Raw genomic sequence first — 19033 nt, forward strand, 5'->3', positions numbered from 1 at the left:
TAACAAGAAGATTCCTTGCCTGTTAGTGTTTCAGTAGAGGGCTGCTGGAAAATCAAGCCAAACGTATATTCTGATTGTGTAATGATATGGTTTCTTGTTGGCCAAAGCTGGTAATTTATGGTTATTAGCTGTTCCATACTTTTAGGAAGGTTCTTCCAGCAAGGAATGGATGGCCAAGATGAAAGCTTTCTCAGTAAAAGGTTAAATAACTGCATTAGCAAGCATTCTTGCTCGAGTCATCAGTAAAGTGATATTACATAAATAGGTTAATGTTTGTTAGCCCCTTGCTTCCTTCTGCAATGTTTTCCCTTTGCCCTTAATCTTCTCTTTTGATGTGGCCTGTATGATGATATATCTTCAGCAGGTATAGGGGACTTCCCTTCCCTTCTGCCATCAGACATGTCTCGGCACTCCGTTACCCTCTCTCTCGCTATACTTATATCTCTGTTATTGAAGGCTCTAGACTGATCTAATTCCCTGCTTGTCTCTCTTGCCTGCATTTAGTTGTAGCTGCCTGTCTCTCTCTCTCTGATGGTGGACAGCAGATATCCTACAAAGTGTCTCTCTGCCCTGAGCCTTGCACATACAGGCGGATGTCAAAAGAAAGGCACAAAGATAAAACATAGGAATGATGCTTGTGTTTCCTCGTCATGCCAGATCTGTTGCAGAGATAGCAAGAGGCACAGCGGTACTCAGATATCTCGATCCAGGGTTATAACCACCCCTCCAAGGGTAAATACCATCGCCTTCTAAGCATACACATGGGGAGATGTTGCCCATCTTTGTCTGTGTGTTTAATTTAATGCTGTCGTTATTGTTGTAATTATATATTATTATTCTGGGAGTGAAAAGATTGTTTCCACTGATGGCATAGGGGCACTGCAGAGGGCTTGTTGGGACTCATGGACAAAGACATGCTACACTTAGAATCCTTGGGCTGAAAAACCATGTACACACACGTTTATAGCCACTTCATACACATTTACTCTTGAGATCTGCTTAATTTAGACTAACTTTTGTAAAGTTTCTATGAAATTTGTGTAGATTACAGAAGTGTGTAGATTTATTGAAGGCCTGTCTGTCTTGATCTCCTCTTGCCTGTCGTGGTGTATTTTAGGTTTGTCAAGTGCAGACACACTCCCCTTTTCTCACCCTGCTTTTTGGGGTGACCCCAAGGGGTGGGGCTATGACTGGCAGACACCCGCTGACTTTCTGCTCTCCGGTGACCCTTGACCTCTGGTTTAGAGGGGGCGTGAGCGGGAGGCTGGGAGAGTTTATTATTTCCTGTGTTTCATACTTCGTCTTCCTCTGAGTGGTCCCGCGGGGGCCGGGGGAGATGATATGTATGTTTGATGCTTTAGTTTTTAGGTCACATTGTAGCTAAAATGTATGTTGGGAAGGTAGATTTATTCATAATGCTACAATTACCTAGATTTCTACATCTAACACATCCAAAGCCTGCACCACAATGTTAAGGTGTTGTGGGTAGTTGACAAGGCGTTGCAGTGTGGTTGCTAATGTGTTGTGTTTTTTAGCATAATGCTATTAGGTGTTTGGGGTGCTATGAATGATTGCTAAGTAATTGACCCTTCGCTAAGCCACGCCCGAAAACCGCCACTGGCCAATTGTGGCTTAGCAACCATAACTAGGCGCGGGAGGTCTGGCAAGCTTTCGAGCGAGGGAAACATGGCGAAGCGTTGTGCGTATGAATTGTGCAAATCTGATACCCGGTATACTAAAAGTTTGGACAGTGGGGTGGAATTTTTTGCCTTCCCAAAACCTAAAAGCCAAGGGGAGAAATGCCGGGCGTGGATCAAGCAGTGTGGGACGCCCCATTCACAACTAAATGTCGACAGGATTAACAAAAACACCTATTGCTTGGAAATAATGATGGTTCTTTGTTCATAATGCATATATTTGAACGTAAAATAAGACAAAGGCAAGGCGGAGGCTCACTGACATACTTTAAAAAATATTTCAGCATTTTGTTAATCGACGGCCTACCCCCGAGTACCCCAATCCGATCGCGGCTCTCCCGGTGTTAGTGTTATTCCACAAGATTTATGGATAAGCTGTTTGATTTATAATTATTAGATTATTTTCACATTTCACTTACTCTGCTGTGCATGAACATCGCTGTTCCTCAATTTGTGTGTTTCCTAATGGTCAGCGTATGAGGCGGCTGCTGCTTGCGATAGGCTTTAGCTTCAATTTTGATGAAATTATTTGGTTGCATATTATGTCGTGGATGTATCCCTCGAATGCATACTGCAGTCCCTTTTGTCTTGCTCTCTCAGTTATTTCACCTGTTTGCCAAAAAATACTAATTATCTCCTTGGGAAAGTCTGACACCGGTGCATACACACTGTAATAGACGTGCCAGCCGCGAAATCTTGTCAGGCGTAGCAACAGTAACTAAGGAGGGCGGGGCTTAGCGAAAGGTCAATTGTTATGTGGATTGTAGGGTGTTATGAGTGGTTGCCAGGTGGTTGACAAAAAAGCCCACTCCCTAGTTTAGATATATCTTGTGCTTCAGTGTAAGTTTATGGGATTTTTTTATTTTGTTCTGCTCTTTTTATTGTTTAATTAATAGGACATTTATTCTCAGCAATGTGCATAATTTGAGCTATCATGTCTTTAGCACACTATAAGAAATAGTATCGAATAATGATGCTTGTCATACCAAGCACTGCTAAAGAAAAATGGTGAAGAGAAATAAGCAAGACAGGAGAAGGTATTAGTATGCTTGAGTGTGAGTAAAGTTGAGCGTGTGTGTCCTGTCACAGACCTGTTCAGCTCTAGTGGTCTCACCCAGACATCACTCCTTTAATTTGACCCAGTCGAGTGGCCTGTCCTTTGGGGTGATGTTGGGCTGGGCACAGAGCCCCATGGCACCCACAGTGTGAATATCACAGCTGGGTGGCCATTGTCCGCCAGCCCCTGGCCCAAACTACACTCACAGACCAGGAGCCTGTGATCAAAGGCCCTCCGGATTAACGCAGTCCAGATACAGAAGACCGGCGCTAGGGGAGGGATGGGTTCAAAAGCAAAGAAGAATGCTCCTAATTACACTCCTTTCACTCCTTTCCGTGTCTCACCCTTTGGGTGCTCCCCTTGTCTTCCTTTTAGGGCGTTTGAGATTGTGTGTGAGTGTGTGAACGCCATGTGTAGACTCTTCAGGCTAGAGTGAGTCTGTGAGAAAGCAGTGCACTGTGACAGGATAGTGATATTAAGAGTAGACCACAAGCAGACCCCTCAAATGCAGTCCATCAGAGATGAGCAGAAATGAAGGGGGCAAAAGAGAGGAAGGGAGAAGATGGATTGTAGGTTGAGGATGGGTGAGGGGGCATAGAGATTCAGGAATGTCTATTTCACCATAAAAGCACTTTGTGAGAATAGGTCATAGATCAGCAGAAAGAAATTTCTCATTGGGGGAAGTCTGTGTGAGATAATGGCTTGTATAAGGGGATGTGTCATAAAGATTATCAAAAGTATTGTTTAGGATTAACTGTAAAATGTGTGGTGGTGTTGTTATTCCTAAAAGCTGAATCCCTCAGCCAGCTGCAGATGAAAGATGAAAACAGTGGTACTCTATATCTGTATAAGGAGTAGGCCTATATTTGGGTAGCTTTAATTATTGGTGATCACCTTTCTAAGTGAACAGACTTGCGTTTTTCATCTGGTGAACGATAATATTCTAAAACAAATCATATAGACTTGCATTGAAGAAGCAACCTAAACCATATCTTGGGAGAGTATAAGTATCATAAAGACTTAAGACCCTTAAGTACATTTTATGAAGACATTATTATGAAGATTTCCCTCCACAATCAACACAAAATGTGGCAAAATTCTACACATTCTATATTTGGCTAGTAACTGCCTTTGTTGTCATTAACCATGTTTAGCCTTTTCAGTCATCGTAATGGCCATGAATGTTTTTTTTAACATTTCTGATTTTTCTTTATGTATTTCAGGTGTGGAGTGTGTGTGGAGGGGGTGTGTGTTAGGCCCCAGGTTAGTGCACAGAGGTGAAACAGCGTCATGGAGGACGGTGGCTTGAGATTATTGTCCGCTGTGCTGTGTGTGTGCCATACCCTCCTCCTCAACTGCCCATGTGAGTAACACACACACAAAAAATAAAACGTTAACACACACCTATGTCGAGCAATTGGAATTGAAACCATGTACAATGGTCCAAACTAGTCTTCTCAGCTGGTTTGAAGGAATAATAACTATGGATTATGGTCTGTTGATCTATTTCCTTTCTTTCTTTATTTCTCTGTCTGTCTTCTTCAGCTGTTTTGTCTATCTCTTTTCGTGTGGAGCCTCTCTCTGTGGTTCAGAAGCAAGACGGAGCGGTCCATCTGCATTGCACGGCACGTCCATCCACAGCCAGGCTCAGCTGGCTATTTCAGGGTCGACCACTAGACCCCAGCCACCAGTCTGGAGTGGAACTTAGTCCAGGCTCCCTCTCACTGCCATCCCTCCAACCAGCTTTCACGGGCTCCTACCAGTGCATGGCTCACTCCGAGACAGGCTCCATCATCAGCCGCAATGCACGAGTGCTCATTGCAGGTAGGCGCATATAATCACACTCATAGTATGCTAACAAATACACTCTCAGCGCAGCTGTAAGAGCAACACTCCTACAAGAACGCACTTCAAAGAGGTTGCTGGTGAAGAAAGACAGGAAGTATCAGAAGGCGGATTTCTCGAGCCATTAACACTGTTAGAATGGCCAACCGTAGATGAGTGTTGGAAGGGAAGGAAATGGGTCTTTCTTTTCAGTCTGGCACTTATCCAGACACCTCTTCAGCAGTATCCTTAATGAGCCCAGGGTCTTCCTGTGTCGTACTGAGAGCTGATGCCGGGAAGGGCGACCTATCGGACGCAACCCCTCTGCGTTCGACCCTGGGTCTGATCAGGGTTGCAGATATGGCTGCATTATTCAGTGGAAAGCACATGTTCTCTGCAACTCACGATCCAATATAAACACCTCATTGACAGAAGGTCTTTGTGTGAAGTGCTGCTGCTACGAATGGATATACCAGTTTATTACACAGTTCTCACAAATGTTTGATTCTGATTGGTCAGTTGCCACATTTTTGGTTAGATATTTTGTATAATGATTGTTGAACTTTATTATTTACCATCTGTGCTAGTTTCCTGTCTCTCATATAACTCCACAGCTTCTACTTAAAACCAATATTTTATCTTCATTTATTGGTTTACTTCCTAGGTAGTCATCTAAAAAGCAGGATAATGTTCAATCAGCTGGTCATCTTGCAAAATAAACCCCTTCAGAGTTCTTTTACACATTGCTCAAAGTGATTGAGTACTCTTTCGATTTCTTCATTCAGATATTGAGGAGTTTGCAGAGACCCATCGGAGATCATTTACTGTAAATAAGGGAGACACTGCTGTTATTGAATGCCCTCTTCCTCGCAGCAATCCGCCTGCTCTGCCACGGTACCGAATACAGGGGAAATGGCTGGAACAGTCTACAGGTACAGATGAGATGGCCTCAAATGCCAAAATCCTCCAGAAGCACATGAAGATACAATTCTGAATTCGAAAGTTTGTTTCTTTTGTCTATTTTTCAGATCAGTATTTAATCCTGCCCTCCGGGAACCTTCAGATTGTGTCAGTGTCTTCAGAACATCAGGGCATGTATAAGTGTGGTGCTTATAATCCTCTAACCCGAGAAACTCAAGTAGAAGCTCATGGCACTAAACTCATAGTCAAAGGTTGGTTGAGCAAACTCTATTCGTTTTTTCTCTAGATATCACAAAGGTTTTAGACTTTAACATCTGATTTCCTACATAGTTCATAGTTTTTATAAATTATGATGCTGTAAAAATAAGTATAATATAAGTGTATGTAATATTTCTGAAAGAATTAATAATTATTTATTTAGTATGATGGGAATTATTTAATATGATGGGAAGATGACTAATAAAATGATTGCATTCTTTCTTTCATGTAGATTCAGAAGGCTCTTCACCTGTAATGATTGTCTATCCCATCACCCCTCGCAATCTTACCGTGGACCAGTCTGGATCTCTGACCCTTGAGTGTGTTGTATCAGGAAGTCTCTCTTCAAAAGTCAAATGGTTTAAAGATGGGGCGGAGCTTTCATTGAGCTCCAAATGGATGTTGTTGCATAGAAACCTGGTGTTGAATGACGTTCAACTGAGTGATGGAGGACATTATTGCTGCTCTGTTCTGACTGACCGGGGAGCTGTGGTCAGTTTCAACTACACTGTGAATGTGCTCGGTAAGGAAATATTATTAATATCCCGTCATGTTACCAAGGTTTAGGAGTAGCGTAGTCCACATAGTTCAAGTTCCTCAACCATTTTATTGCTCACTGCATGAAGGGCCTTAATTATTATTTTTCTACTGGAAAAGTCAGAATTTCCAATTTCCTACTTAGAAAATATGCTATAAAATGAGACATTATTTAAAACTTGGAAACTTGTCCATATTTGCTCAGTAATAAAACCTGTTTAGCAAATACTTGTACTGTACAACTGCACAACAAATGGAAGCATTGCCAGTTTGTTTCTTTATATATATATTCCGAACAATGAACAACAGAATGATCGGATGATGGTAATATTTAGAAGAAATATCTCACATTCCATCAGTAGTAGTTCATGTGGAGTATTATTTAATTATGTGTATAATAAATCCAGCACGCTTCTCCTCTTTACAGCGCAAGTAAGCATCCTGCGAGGTTTGTCAGATCAGGCTGTGACTGTGGGCTCCTCTGTGAGATTTACCTGTGCTGCCAGTGGTAGTCCAACCCCCAAAATCACATGGCTCCACAACTCTGCCCCTCTCTCGTCTTCACCCCACCTTCAAATCTCTGGCCTCTCCCTTCATATATCTTCAGTAATGGTTCAATATCAGGGAATCTACCAGTGCCTGTTCGACAATGGCATTAGCTCTGCACAATCGGCAGGAAGACTCAGTGTTCAATCAGGTAAGATGATGCTCCACTGCACTCTATAGCAACTCCCTAGTACACCCTAGCAAAACCTTCTGTTCTGTTCTACCCAGAACACCCCTTTGAACTGTTATGATGAGTTTCATTTTATATATATTTATATATACACAGACATTTAAAACCGTGTTTTACCAGCTGAAGATACAGGTTTACCATACAGTGAGTTGGGACAGTATATCCTTCCAGCAGGGCAGAGAGTTTAGCTGGAGTTTGGTTGGAGAAGGGGGAGTTGGGGTGTGTGTATTTGGCTGGCAATGAGAAGGCTGTGAGAGTGAGCTTTGTGCGTGCTGTTGGGGATAAGCTCTTGGACAGCGGAATGTAAGGAGTAACTACACAAGGTTATGACGAGGACCAGACCACCCAGCTGTCAACATCACACACAACTAGCCCTATATTTATTAATACACATCTCTCTCACACACGGCCCTCCCCTGACCTCCTCTGAGGCTGTTCCTCAGCCTTGTTTTGTGTCTCTAAACATGATTGATAAGCTTAGAGATATGCAGACTTCAGAATAGATAAAATATGATGGAGGTCTTTTCCAAATGTTGGCTCGTATCACTTTTTTCCTGGCTCAGCTACACGAGTGATTTATTTTGCACTGATAAAATTCAGGTCATTGTAAAAGCAGAGTTGTTTATGTTTAACGGCAAGATCTGAGATAGATATGTGATCCGTAGGCTGCTGGAAAAGGAATAAACAGCATTAGACGTGATCCGCTATTTTGCGAAGGATGCTGATTGGACTTGTGTTCTTAAAGACCCCATGAAATGTCTTGATGTGTGCTGTTTAATTTCCTGTTCTTGACGTGGTTTAATTTCCTTGTTGTTTTATTGGCTTTAGTTTGTCACAACCATTGACAATGCTATTCCTATAGCCTTTGCTATTCAAAGGCAGACGGAGGGACATAATTAATCTAGAGAGCATTTGATTGGACAGAAATGTGTATATGCCCCAGTGAACAAGATGAGTCATCAATATTTTTAGTTTGTTTTCCTAGTAGATAATTAAATACATTTTAAGGCCTCCAATGAGCCTTCCTGGTGAGTCGGGATGACGTACAGCCTGAGCGCAGTCTGAGGCCTGACTGTTCCTCTCAAACTCGCTTTCTGTGTCTCTGTCTCTCCCTTGTAATGTTTGTATTGTACCCTGCTCGCCAATCATTAATGATCGTGCACATGTGAGTCACAAAGGATAAAGACTTACTGTACAGAAAAAGAGACAAGATCAAAGCATCAGAACAATATTTACTGTATCTTGCTTTCATTAGTGGTATTTGCTAAGGCACGCATCACTATTACTATTGCTCATACTTATGGTTAGGGTTTTGAACAAACCCGTAACTTAAGTATAACCTAAGATTTGGCTCGAGTACTGTTTGTGCTATGGAAATAAGTACCTCATATCACCTGGTAGATGATAGAATGGTTGAAAATGACCGTGGGCCAGTCCCAATACCCACACTTGCATTCTTTGCAATTGACCATTTGTTTACATGCATGTAGCATTTAGGCCCAAGTGTTCAAGTAGTTGTAAAGACCACATGCGTGTATAACTTTTGTGGAGCTAGTGTGCATTAAGGGCATTGAGCTTCTGTATTGTCTGACCTAGGACAGTCTTGCACACGTGTTTCCTGTTGCTTGCATGTTCTTCCAAGTGGCATCGGCCACAACTGTGGGCATTGGGGCAGGCCCATAGACTTATTTTGAAGGAGGAACCGGAGTCAGACTAGAATACCATTACTTGGAGGTGAGCGGGGTGACTCTTGCTAGTAAGCAGCTACACAATGTACCAGCAGCAACCATGCAGATCACCCTAGCACAGGGGTGGGCATACTCAGTCCTGCAGAGTTGAGCTCCTTCTCTAATCAAACACACCTGAACAAGCTATTCAATGTCTTCAGGATAACTAGAAGGCTATAGGCAGGTGAGTTTTATCAGGGTTAGAGCTAAACTCCGCAGGATAGTGGCCCTTAAGGACTGAGTTTGCCAATCCCTGCCCTAGAAACAGCCTGGCAACCTCAAACTGAGTCCTAGCATTGTTAGTATTACTCAAATTCTGTTCATTCTTTTTAAATGCCTGGTGTAAGACAGTGGCTTACCCTTAAATAATTCAGGGCTTGCCCTATGGCTCAAACAGGACATGATTGGAAGGTGGGTATGTTGAGCTGGTGTATTCTCTTGAGCTGGTATTTTAATGGCAGATGGGTGGAATGTGTGGTGGCTGGCTGCAGGCCCAGTTTGAGCTCTAGTGTTACTGACTCTGAGGCTGTTTGTTTTGTAAGGTAAACCAGTGCCACACACCCAACAACTGAGAATGAGAGACCCCAAGAACCAGCAACAAACCTCGCCTCTCCTACAACTGCTGTTTAGCTGGGATAATTCAGTTGCTATCTGACTCTTACTCTGCAGTGACTTGAATATTGTAATGTGTATACAACACGCACAGTGCACGGCTAGTCAAACATAAAATAAATCCACATGTGTGCAAGTTTATGTCATCTTTCACTAAATCCAGGTTCACACAAATTCTGTTCAGATGATCGACTGCCAAGCCAGTGTCAGAAACTAATGTTGCTTCTAAATAGCATGGATTACCAAGTGGACCATTCTAGTGGGGTTTAAGAAAATAACTAAATGAATAATAGAATATTATTAAATATTCCTTTGCAGGTTTCAGCTTTTTATTTGAATGCCAAAGTAATTTTTTTTAAATGTTTCTAGTCTTGCATATTGCAAAGTACTATAGCTGTGTTTAACAATTCTATATACAGTACAGTACTGTGCTAATACTTGAAAGGTAAACTGGTAACACTTTTAATGTGATGTAGTTACATGTTACATGTACTCACTATAGTAATACCAGAAAATTATGCTTAGGTTCAAGCAACTAACCTTAAACCAAACTCTAACCCTAACCCTAACCTTACCCTATAAGTAGTAAGTAGTTAATTGATATTACATTTTTATTCCTCTACAGAACCACAGTCTAGTTCCAAGTCTGGAGTTCCAATGGAGACGCAGCCTTCTGTCCTCCCTATCCAGAGTGATGAGGGAGATGAACTGTTCCTCTCCATGGGCGAGGAGGTGCTTGGAGAAACTAGAAGACAGCCCACTGAGAGAATCAACGACAAACCTACGCCAGAAGCACCAATCATAATCAGCCCACCGCAAACGCACAAACCCAACATGTATGATCTAGAGTGGCGAGCAGGTCGGGACTGGGGCATCCCTATCAATGCATACTTTGTAAAATACCGCAAGGTAAGAAATCATAAAGTATGCTCATATATTTTCCGTTATTAATGTTTTACTGATGTACTTCTTAAGAGGGGCACAAAACGTAGACTATTATTACCCCGTCAAGAATGACTGAATCTCGCTCCACCCTCTTCTTTTTCCTTGGCGTTAGTTATAAGGTCAGATTTATAGCTATTAGATTTGAGAATGAGCACATACTCATAACAACGCCCTGTGCCGTTTACTGCAAAGTCAGTGCTAACACAATTCAGCAGTCTTTGCCAGCCAAGAGCGTTTTGGTAAGAAGTTGGTCATTTCCTCTTTAAAAGCCTGTGTTTTCTTCAATAATAAGCTCCCTTGACTAATAAAACTGCTCTGGTTCTTTTCAAGATTGCATTGGCAGCGCTTGTCACATTGGCTCAGGAATAAATGACATAGCTTGTGCTCTCAGGAATAGTTGAGTGGGTTTATCTTTTGTTATGATTCAGAGTAGGACAACAAGAAAGAAGTTACTGTTCTTTGTTGAACTTTATGTGCAGTATGTGCAAAGTCAAACACAGAATATAAGGGTTGAAACGATACGGCCATGTGCTTGAGATCTCTGCATACGGTAAGACTGTTCCCTGATTGTGCATGTGCCGTATGCGCCTGTAGGTGGACGACATGGGGAATGTGGTGGGGAACTGGCACACAGTGCGGGTGCCAGGCAGTGAGAAGTCTCTGCCCCTGTCTGAGCTGGAGCCGTCCAGCCTGTATGAGGTTCTGATGGTGGCCCGCAGCGCCGCAGGAGAGGGTCAGCCCGCCATGCTGACCTTCCGCACTGGAAAGGGTGAGAACATATATACATAGTACTTTGCAAAAAAATATATACAATACTGTGCAAAAGTCTTGGGCATGTTAGTATTTTCACCAAAATATTTTCACTGCCCGGCCAAAAAAATAACTAATTGTCTGGTTTGATTTAAATAAGCAAATGCTTAAGAGTCTATGTTTGGATCATTATTGCTGTGATTATTATGTTTCTAGCATGTTATATGTTTGGCAACAGTTCATCTAACCAGAATTTATGGAGTGTGTAGCTTTTCATTTCTTAAGCAACCATGTAGGAAGCACATCATAGCCACATTGCAGGATGACAATGGCAAGATTTATCAAGCTGAAATTATGAAAGAATGGTTAGGAGGATGCATGAAGAATCATTTTCATACATGAATCGGCACCTCTGAGTCCAGACCTTAAATTCATTAATTCATTCTGATTTATTATTATTATTTTTAATCATCAAAAAATCCTGAAAAAAAGTGTAATTTTTTCCACAAAAATATTAAGCAGCACAACTGTTTTCACCATTTATAATAAGGTAATTTATTAATAATAGATTTATTGCTTAATATGCCAAATAGGCATATTGGAATGATTTCTGAAGGACCGTGTGGCACGTGAGCTTTGCCATTACAGGAATAAATTGTAAAATATATTAAACTAGAAAACAGTTATTTTAAATTCGCAGTCACAATTTTAATGTTTTTATTTTATTTCTGAGCAAATAAATGTAGCCTTAGTGAGCATAAGAGACTTCATTAAGAATTATATTATTAATCTTAATGATCAGCATTAGGAATCAAATCGATTTTTTCTTTCTTTCTCTCCCTCTCAGAGAGAACTTCCCCCAATAAGAATCCCTCCAAGGCTCCAATTGTGTCTCTTCCAGAGAAAGTGCCGGAAGATAAAACCACTAACACTTATTATGGAGTGGTCATACATGACAGAGGTAAGAGGACATCCCAAAACCATATTGCACCACTTCTGCTTACTACCGTAATTATCAGTGATATACTTTAAATTTAAATCCTGTCATGTCTCTGATGGACAAAAAAAAAGATATTTTGAAGAGTGTTCATGCTGCTTTTTTCCCATATAGTGGAAACATATTGTGACCAGGATAGAGTGGTGCGGGGATGACAACACAACCCGGAAGACTAATTCTTCCCTCGAGAATTTCCTATGAGGTTTTATAATTATTATTATAATTTTTTTCATTTATGAGTAAAATAAAGCCTGTGGTAAACATAACTAGACCATACTTTGACGTTTTGTTCTACATAGTAAATTACACTCATACTGAAAACGCTAATTTTGAAGCAGTTATGTTTTGTTTCTTTTTGAAAATGTATGTTGCTTATAAATAACTAGATAAGAACGTTTGGGCTGCGAGTGTGTGCAGTTTACGTTGTAGAACAAAACGTCAAAATATAGTCAAGTTAAGTTTACCACAGGCTTTATTTTACTTATAAAATGAAAAACCCCATTTTAAAACCCCATAACAAAATCTCGAGGGAACCAGTGCCGAATAAGTCTTTTTAAGGTTTTGACTTCATCCCTGTACAACTCTGTAATAAGAGTGCATAAAGTGTGTGTGTGTGTGTGTGTGTGTGTGTGTGTGTGTGTGTGTGTGCACATTTAAATCCTAATGGGTTTAGGCCCACTGTTATTTGCCACATAAATTTTGCTCTGTCTTTCTCTCTTTGCTTGCGTCTCTGTGTCTATGGCTCAGAGCCCATTCAGTAAGTACTCAATTGACTCTGGCATGCTGTGGATCTGTTATGTGTGTTGGTTTATTTTATCTTCGTCTGCTTTTTTGGTCTTTTCACTGATTGGATGTTGAGGTCACATTTTGCACTTGACATAAAAGCTGTTGTTTATTTTTGGAAAACAAAATAATTAGGGTTTAGATTGCATTTACTTTTTACTAACTTCTGATTGGTTGGTTTCGTCCCGAAGTTCCCGAGGCCCCAGATCGCCCAACTATCTCTATGGCAACAGAAAGCTCCGTCTATGTCACATGGATCCCACGAGCCAATGGCGGCTCTCCAATCACGGCCTTTCGAGTGGAGTACAAGAAACAAGGCCGCAGTGGAGACTGGATCGTGGCGGCCGATAATATCTCACCACTTAAACTGTCTGTGGAAGTGCGGAACCTGGAACCAGGTGAGGGGAAAATTTGTGAAAACTTGGAAAAATGTATTCCAAGGCCTAATTAATATTATTTAAAATTATTATATTTATAGTTTATAATAAAAATTGTTAATTAAATATTGTTATTCATATTTATATATATGTTTTAATCAAATTATTTTAATAATAATAGAATGATAATAATAATAAGTATTAAAAAGTCAGTAAATTTTAATATATTAATATAATACTTATAAATATAATGCTAGTTATAATTTTTTTATTGACTAAATAATTAAAAACTATGTTTGTATAAATCCTGTTACATGCACTTGAAAATTTGAAAACCTGAGAAAAACAGATATGGTGGACATAAATGTATGATGGGCTTAATAAATATTTTAATCACAGGTTCCACATACCGTTTCCGTGTCATTGCCATGAATAACTATGGTGAAAGCCCTGCTAGCGCCACCTCCAGGCCGTACCAGGTCTCCTCGTCGAATCCACCCGTCTCGAACCGCCCGGTCGCTGGCCCTCACATCTCTTCCACTGACGCTGTCAGTGATACTCAGATAATGTTACGCTGGACTGTGAGTATACTTGTAAGCAACCACACAAATGCATTAAAATTACATTCTGTAACTGCTAAATAATCTAAAATGACAAAAATTCATTAGCTCTGACACACAACCTGAGCTGCGCATCTAGCTTTTAATGCAACGCGTAATAAAGTCCAATGCTGACACAAAGGCTTTTACTAACAGTAGGCAACAAAATGTGCCACTGTTTTGGCTCAAATAAAGGCAGCTGCCTATAGAGGCGGTAGACAGCGAGGCAGCTCACTAGGTTTTGGAACAGTTTCTGTCAGGCACTTAATAACTCATCACTGAATAAACTGTGAGTTTTTCTATCATTCTATGCTTCTGTATGTGTATGATTAGCACATTCATCTTTAAAAGAGCCTCGCCACTTGTACAAACAAATGTTGTTTCTGTTTCGGGCCTGTTGAAGGAATAACGCCGAACCTCACATTAGCAGCTCAGGGGTTTAAACTAGTGTGTGTGTTAATGGTTTAGACATATGCCTTTTATATCTAATGGCCAATTTAATTATACTCACATTTCACGGTTAATTCGAAAATGAGAGCGTAAAAACTGTCCAGAACTAACCACATAACAAGCCTCCCCGGTTTGTTCTTCTCTGCGGAGCCAGTTGTGCCGAAGTGTTTTTCAGCACGTTAGCAGAGTGTTTGTGCGTGCACTTTTCCAGGCGCTGTGTAGTAGCTTTTCCCATCAGCCCCTGAGAAAACACCCCAGAATGCCCAATTAGACTTATAATTGGCAGAGCCTGGTGCAGTTTTGCTGGAAAAAGTGTGTGTGTGTGTGTGTGTGTGTGTGTTGGGGGGTGGTGGTGGTGTTGGGGGGGGGGGGGGGGGGTGGGGGGTGGGGGTGGGGAGTTCAGTACAGATTAGGAGGGCTTATCCAGCTCTAACGAGTGGAACGGAGTGAGATGAGCTATTTTTAGAAGACATGCATGAGAAAGAAAATGTTTGATGTGTCTTAAAGGAGTAGTAGTGGGAGTGAGTAACAATTTGCCATTTACTCATCTTTGTTATTCCTAACCTATTTGACCTTCAATTGTGGAAAAATAAATCAATTTGAGGATATCATAATAGTATTTAACTTCTGCAGTATTCCAGGTCTTCTGAAGTCATACAACAGCAAAATCTATGTCATTATTTACTGAAAATCTGGATCCTGTTTAGAGTTTAACTTAAAGGGATAGTTCATCCAAAAATGTAAATTATGTCATTGTTTACTCGCCCTCATGTCTTTCCAAACCCGTATGACTTTTGTTCATCTTCAGAATGCAAATGAAGATATTTTTAATAAAATCTGAGAGATTTCCATCCCTCCATTGACAGCTACTCAACTACCACTTTGACATTTTAAAAAGTAAACTAAAGAGATTGTAAAACTAATCCATATGAATTGAGCAGTTTAAGCCAATTGTTCTGATGAACAGATTAAATGTAGGCTTCTGTTCACATTTAAACATTCATCAAGCACACATCAGACATGGTAAATGGAAGCTCAAGCATGCTTGCTTGAAGTGCGAGAACCAATGAGGTTTATTCTCGTGTTACGCAGCACGTCTGAGCTTCCTCAAGAACCAATGAGGTTTGTTCCTGCGGGTCAAGCATGTACGGTTAAAGCTGCAGCTTTAAGCTTCTGTTTATGTTCACTGATCAATGTTTTCATGTTAATAAAAGCCTAAATTGAATCTGTTCATCATTTATACCAAACGTGTCTCTTCAGAAAACTTGGACTAAGAAACATCGTTTTGTGAATTAGGTCAACGGATTCTTTAAAAGGATCAGACTGAAAAGAATGAATTGTTTTCACTAATGGGACATTGCCTCAGATCGCTCCATTTTGATATTTTTAAGGTGCTTTTTTTGTAGCGTTCTTTCCCATTCACTTTCATTGTATGTAAGAGAGCACCGTTGACAATCAGCAAAACATCTCCTTTTCAGTTCCTTGAAAGAAATAGTCATGTATGGAACGGGATGAGGGTAAATAAATAAAAACAGAAATTAATGTTTTTAGATAAACTAATTCTAAAATGTTAGCTATAAGGTTAGCCAATCATAACAAATGTCATTGACTTCTAGACGTCTTATAGGAACAGTAGCCCCAAAAAAATTTATTCTAAGGGTCAGAAGTATGGCCTCTAATTAAAAAAATAGATGTCTTGATTCTAGTTAACCTTTAGTTAAGTTCACATTTTTGATGGCATAATTGTTAGTGAGTGTATATAGAGGAAACAAAAAATATGTAATTTGCTTTTTCTTTCACTCTCTTTCATAGTACACTCCCTCCAGCAATAACAACACCCCCATCCAGGGATTCTACATCTACTATCGGCCAACAGACAGCGACAATGACAGCGATTATAAGAGAGATGTGGTGGAAGGTGAGATCATGGTGTCTGTCTTTGCTCTGTTGTTGATCTTATTACACAGCTACTTGCACAATAAATAAATAAATAAATGTGCATGAAATGTTGAAATTTCATTATGTGCGAAGACTCTGCAAAACATATACGAGGGACATGAAACAAACTCAGCCGTAGAGTGCATAGTGCCGCCCACTTTTTCAGCAGCGTTTGTTCTGGAAGTATTTTTTCCATTTATTGATTTTTCCCATTGGGATTTTTTTAAACAGTCGTTGTCAAAGTGTTATAAGCCATGAACCAAACCATCCAGCTATGAGGTAAATCACAACATTAACTACTTTTATTTGAAGCAAAAAAAAAAAAGTTTTTATAATCGGACAAAAAGACAAAGGTGTATAATATAAAACTATTCATTTAAAGTTGATTATATCTAAATCTATAAACAATATATTTTAAGTTTATTGAAAACTATTCCTCTATACACACACACACACACACACACACATATATATATATATATATATATATATACACACAAATATTTAAGTATTTTGAGAGCATAGGGAGGTTAAATCGAAAACTTATTTTGCAGTGCTTCATGGGAGTGGGCGGAGCTAAAGAGCTCTTTTGGCTTAATTTGTTCCCTGCTGATTTATGGAATTTTCTGCACAGCATAATGGCTAATATAGTTTTTCACCATAAATTGTAGCTACTGTTAAACATTTATTAGTTTTAAAATAAGTTGAAATAATGTAGAAGGATTGCTTGCACAAAAGCATATACCATCGATTAACAACCCCTGAACTCAAAGGTCTGACTTTAAAGATTGCATTACATGTCCCTGTGTATTTGTACTTCTGAAAACTGATTGCTACGCTCGACCGGAAATCCGTTGCGTGGGACAATGGTCAGTTATACAGTTTAGTGGTCAAAACACACAAATATTTGAGAGATAAGTGCTTCGATTGGCCGATCAGAAGGAAGCATTACAGAGAGCCGTGTAGTATGAGTGTTTAATGTATATTCTGTCTCAGACGGGGAGGGACAAGGAAAGCGTAATCTGTTGATTGATGTGTAGTGAGTCCTGCGCTCAGAGTAATGAGTCGGTGTAAAATGTGTTTTTAATAAATGGCTGCCGCACTAATGGGCCTGAACTGAAACCCAACACTGACCGTTCAGAGAGGGATTCGAGTTTCTGAGAGGAATGTTAACTGCCTCGCCTCTCCTCCGCCTCCTATTTTTACTTTTTGCACCTTTTCTCTCTATTCACATTGGCCCCTCAAACCTCTCCTCCTCCATCCAAACAACAAGCAGTCAGAAACACGCTGGGCAGATAAGATGAGCTCATAAGTCTCAGCTTTTACAGAAGATTGTTGGTCTTAAAGTTAATGTAAAATGTTGTTTGCAACCCATTTTGCTTACATCATCTGAAAGTTCTCAGCATTATATGTGAGTCAAAACTGAAAATACAACTCACAATCATGTATACAATCTACTACATGCCTTCTGTCATTTGATGGACAGTTAATACTTTTTTATTACCAAGAAAAGTCTTTTTAGTATAATTCAAAATATGATTATCTTCAGACTTTTTGCTTGTGAAATGTTACTGTTTTTTTTTTTAGTAAAGATGATAATAACTATTTGTGTGCGTGCGTGCGTGTGTGTATACTGTATACATAGATATTATGTAAACAAACGTTTATGTTAGATGCTAAATAATTGCGATTAATCGATATGACATTGTCTACATTCAATAAACTAGATTCAATAAACTGTTCTATTTTAGAATATCAGGCTTTCATATGTCAGGGTCAATTTCAACAGGGTTAATTTCAAATGCATCGTAAATAAAACAGTCTGATTCAAACCTTGTGAGTTTGTGAGTCTTTTTGACCGATTCATCAAAATCGCTTCACTAGAGTCATTGGTTTCTGAATCAGACTTCACTCGCTGTGGTGTATTTTTATTTTTGTGAACGGCCACCAAAGACAATTCACTAGAAGACACTTTTATTTATTGTATTGTTTGAGATACTCTAACTTTTTATCAGTTCAGACTGCAAACTCACAATTTATATATAATTTATGTTGTCATGTTACAGTTGTTTTTGCCAAAACACTGCTATATTATGTGTGTGCAAGGGAAAAAACTGCATCAAACAGCCTGTGATGCTTTTTTTCATGTATGTGTGAGTCTGTAAGTGTGTGTTTTGTGTTTTTCTCTTCCATTATGCAGTACAGCAGCTGTTCGTTTAGTGTACAGTATGCCTTCACTGTATTAAAAAGAGAAGTGAGCTACACAAATAAAATATTGTGGAACAAACTGTAATTAGAGAGCTGGTTCTCAGCATACATGTGTGAGAGGCTGCGGCGAGCGGCTGCTACGATCTCTGTGTGTGTGTGTGTGTGTGTGTGTGTACACAGGGCCCTGAGTGTGTTCAGTGGGAATACTGGAGCCAGGCCAGAACAAACGTTAAGCTGCCTTATAAGGAGCCTGTCTGCAGCAAAGCAACTGTCTGAATCCTTCTGGGACACTGTGAGAATGAGAGTGCGAGAGTGTGTGTGTGTGTGTGTGTGTGTGCGAGAGAAAAATGAGATTGAGCAAATGAATTGTGGTTTGGAGAGAACAACACATGCTTTGAGAAAAGCCCTTCTCATTCAATAGTCACTCTCATTGCCTTCCTTTTCCCGCCTCCTCCCCCAGGCTTCAAATTCTTGCACATGATTGGTCAACTCCAACCTGAGACGTCCTACGACATCAAGATGCAGTGCTTTAACGACGGTGGCGAGAGCGAATATAGTAACGTAATGATCTGCGAGACCAAAGGTGAGAGGCTGAAGTACTGTCACAGGAATGCTAT

General features: G+C 40.1%; 1 protein-coding gene across 2 annotated transcripts in view; it reads left to right on the forward strand.

Annotated features, from left to right (window-relative positions):
• Positions 1-19033, forward strand: part of cdon (cell adhesion associated, oncogene regulated) — a 39214-nt gene that overhangs the window by 12671 nt on the left and 7510 nt on the right. The window contains exons 2-14 of one of the 2 annotated variants that reach the window (XM_079621763.1): positions 3978-4117; positions 4300-4578; positions 5364-5510; positions 5607-5750; positions 5990-6280; positions 6722-6991; positions 9995-10278; positions 10909-11083; positions 11912-12025; positions 13036-13242; positions 13621-13802; positions 16083-16188; positions 18877-18999. In XM_079621763.1, the coding sequence (XP_079477889.1) occupies positions 4045-4117; positions 4300-4578; positions 5364-5510; positions 5607-5750; positions 5990-6280; positions 6722-6991; positions 9995-10278; positions 10909-11083; positions 11912-12025; positions 13036-13242; positions 13621-13802; positions 16083-16188; positions 18877-18999 (2395 nt within the window). In that variant the 5' untranslated portion in view covers positions 3978-4044. Of the gene's footprint in view, positions 1-3977; positions 4118-4299; positions 4579-5363; positions 5511-5606; positions 5751-5989; positions 6281-6721; positions 6992-9994; positions 10279-10908; positions 11084-11911; positions 12026-13035; positions 13243-13620; positions 13815-16082; positions 16189-18876; positions 19000-19033 lie in introns of both variants that reach the window. The other variant, XM_079621762.1, reaches the window with a different exon arrangement.

Source organism: Phoxinus phoxinus, assembly GCF_949152265.1.
Source record: "Phoxinus phoxinus genome assembly, chromosome: 8".
NCBI classification, from domain to species: Eukaryota; Metazoa; Chordata; class Actinopteri; order Cypriniformes; family Leuciscidae; genus Phoxinus; species Phoxinus phoxinus.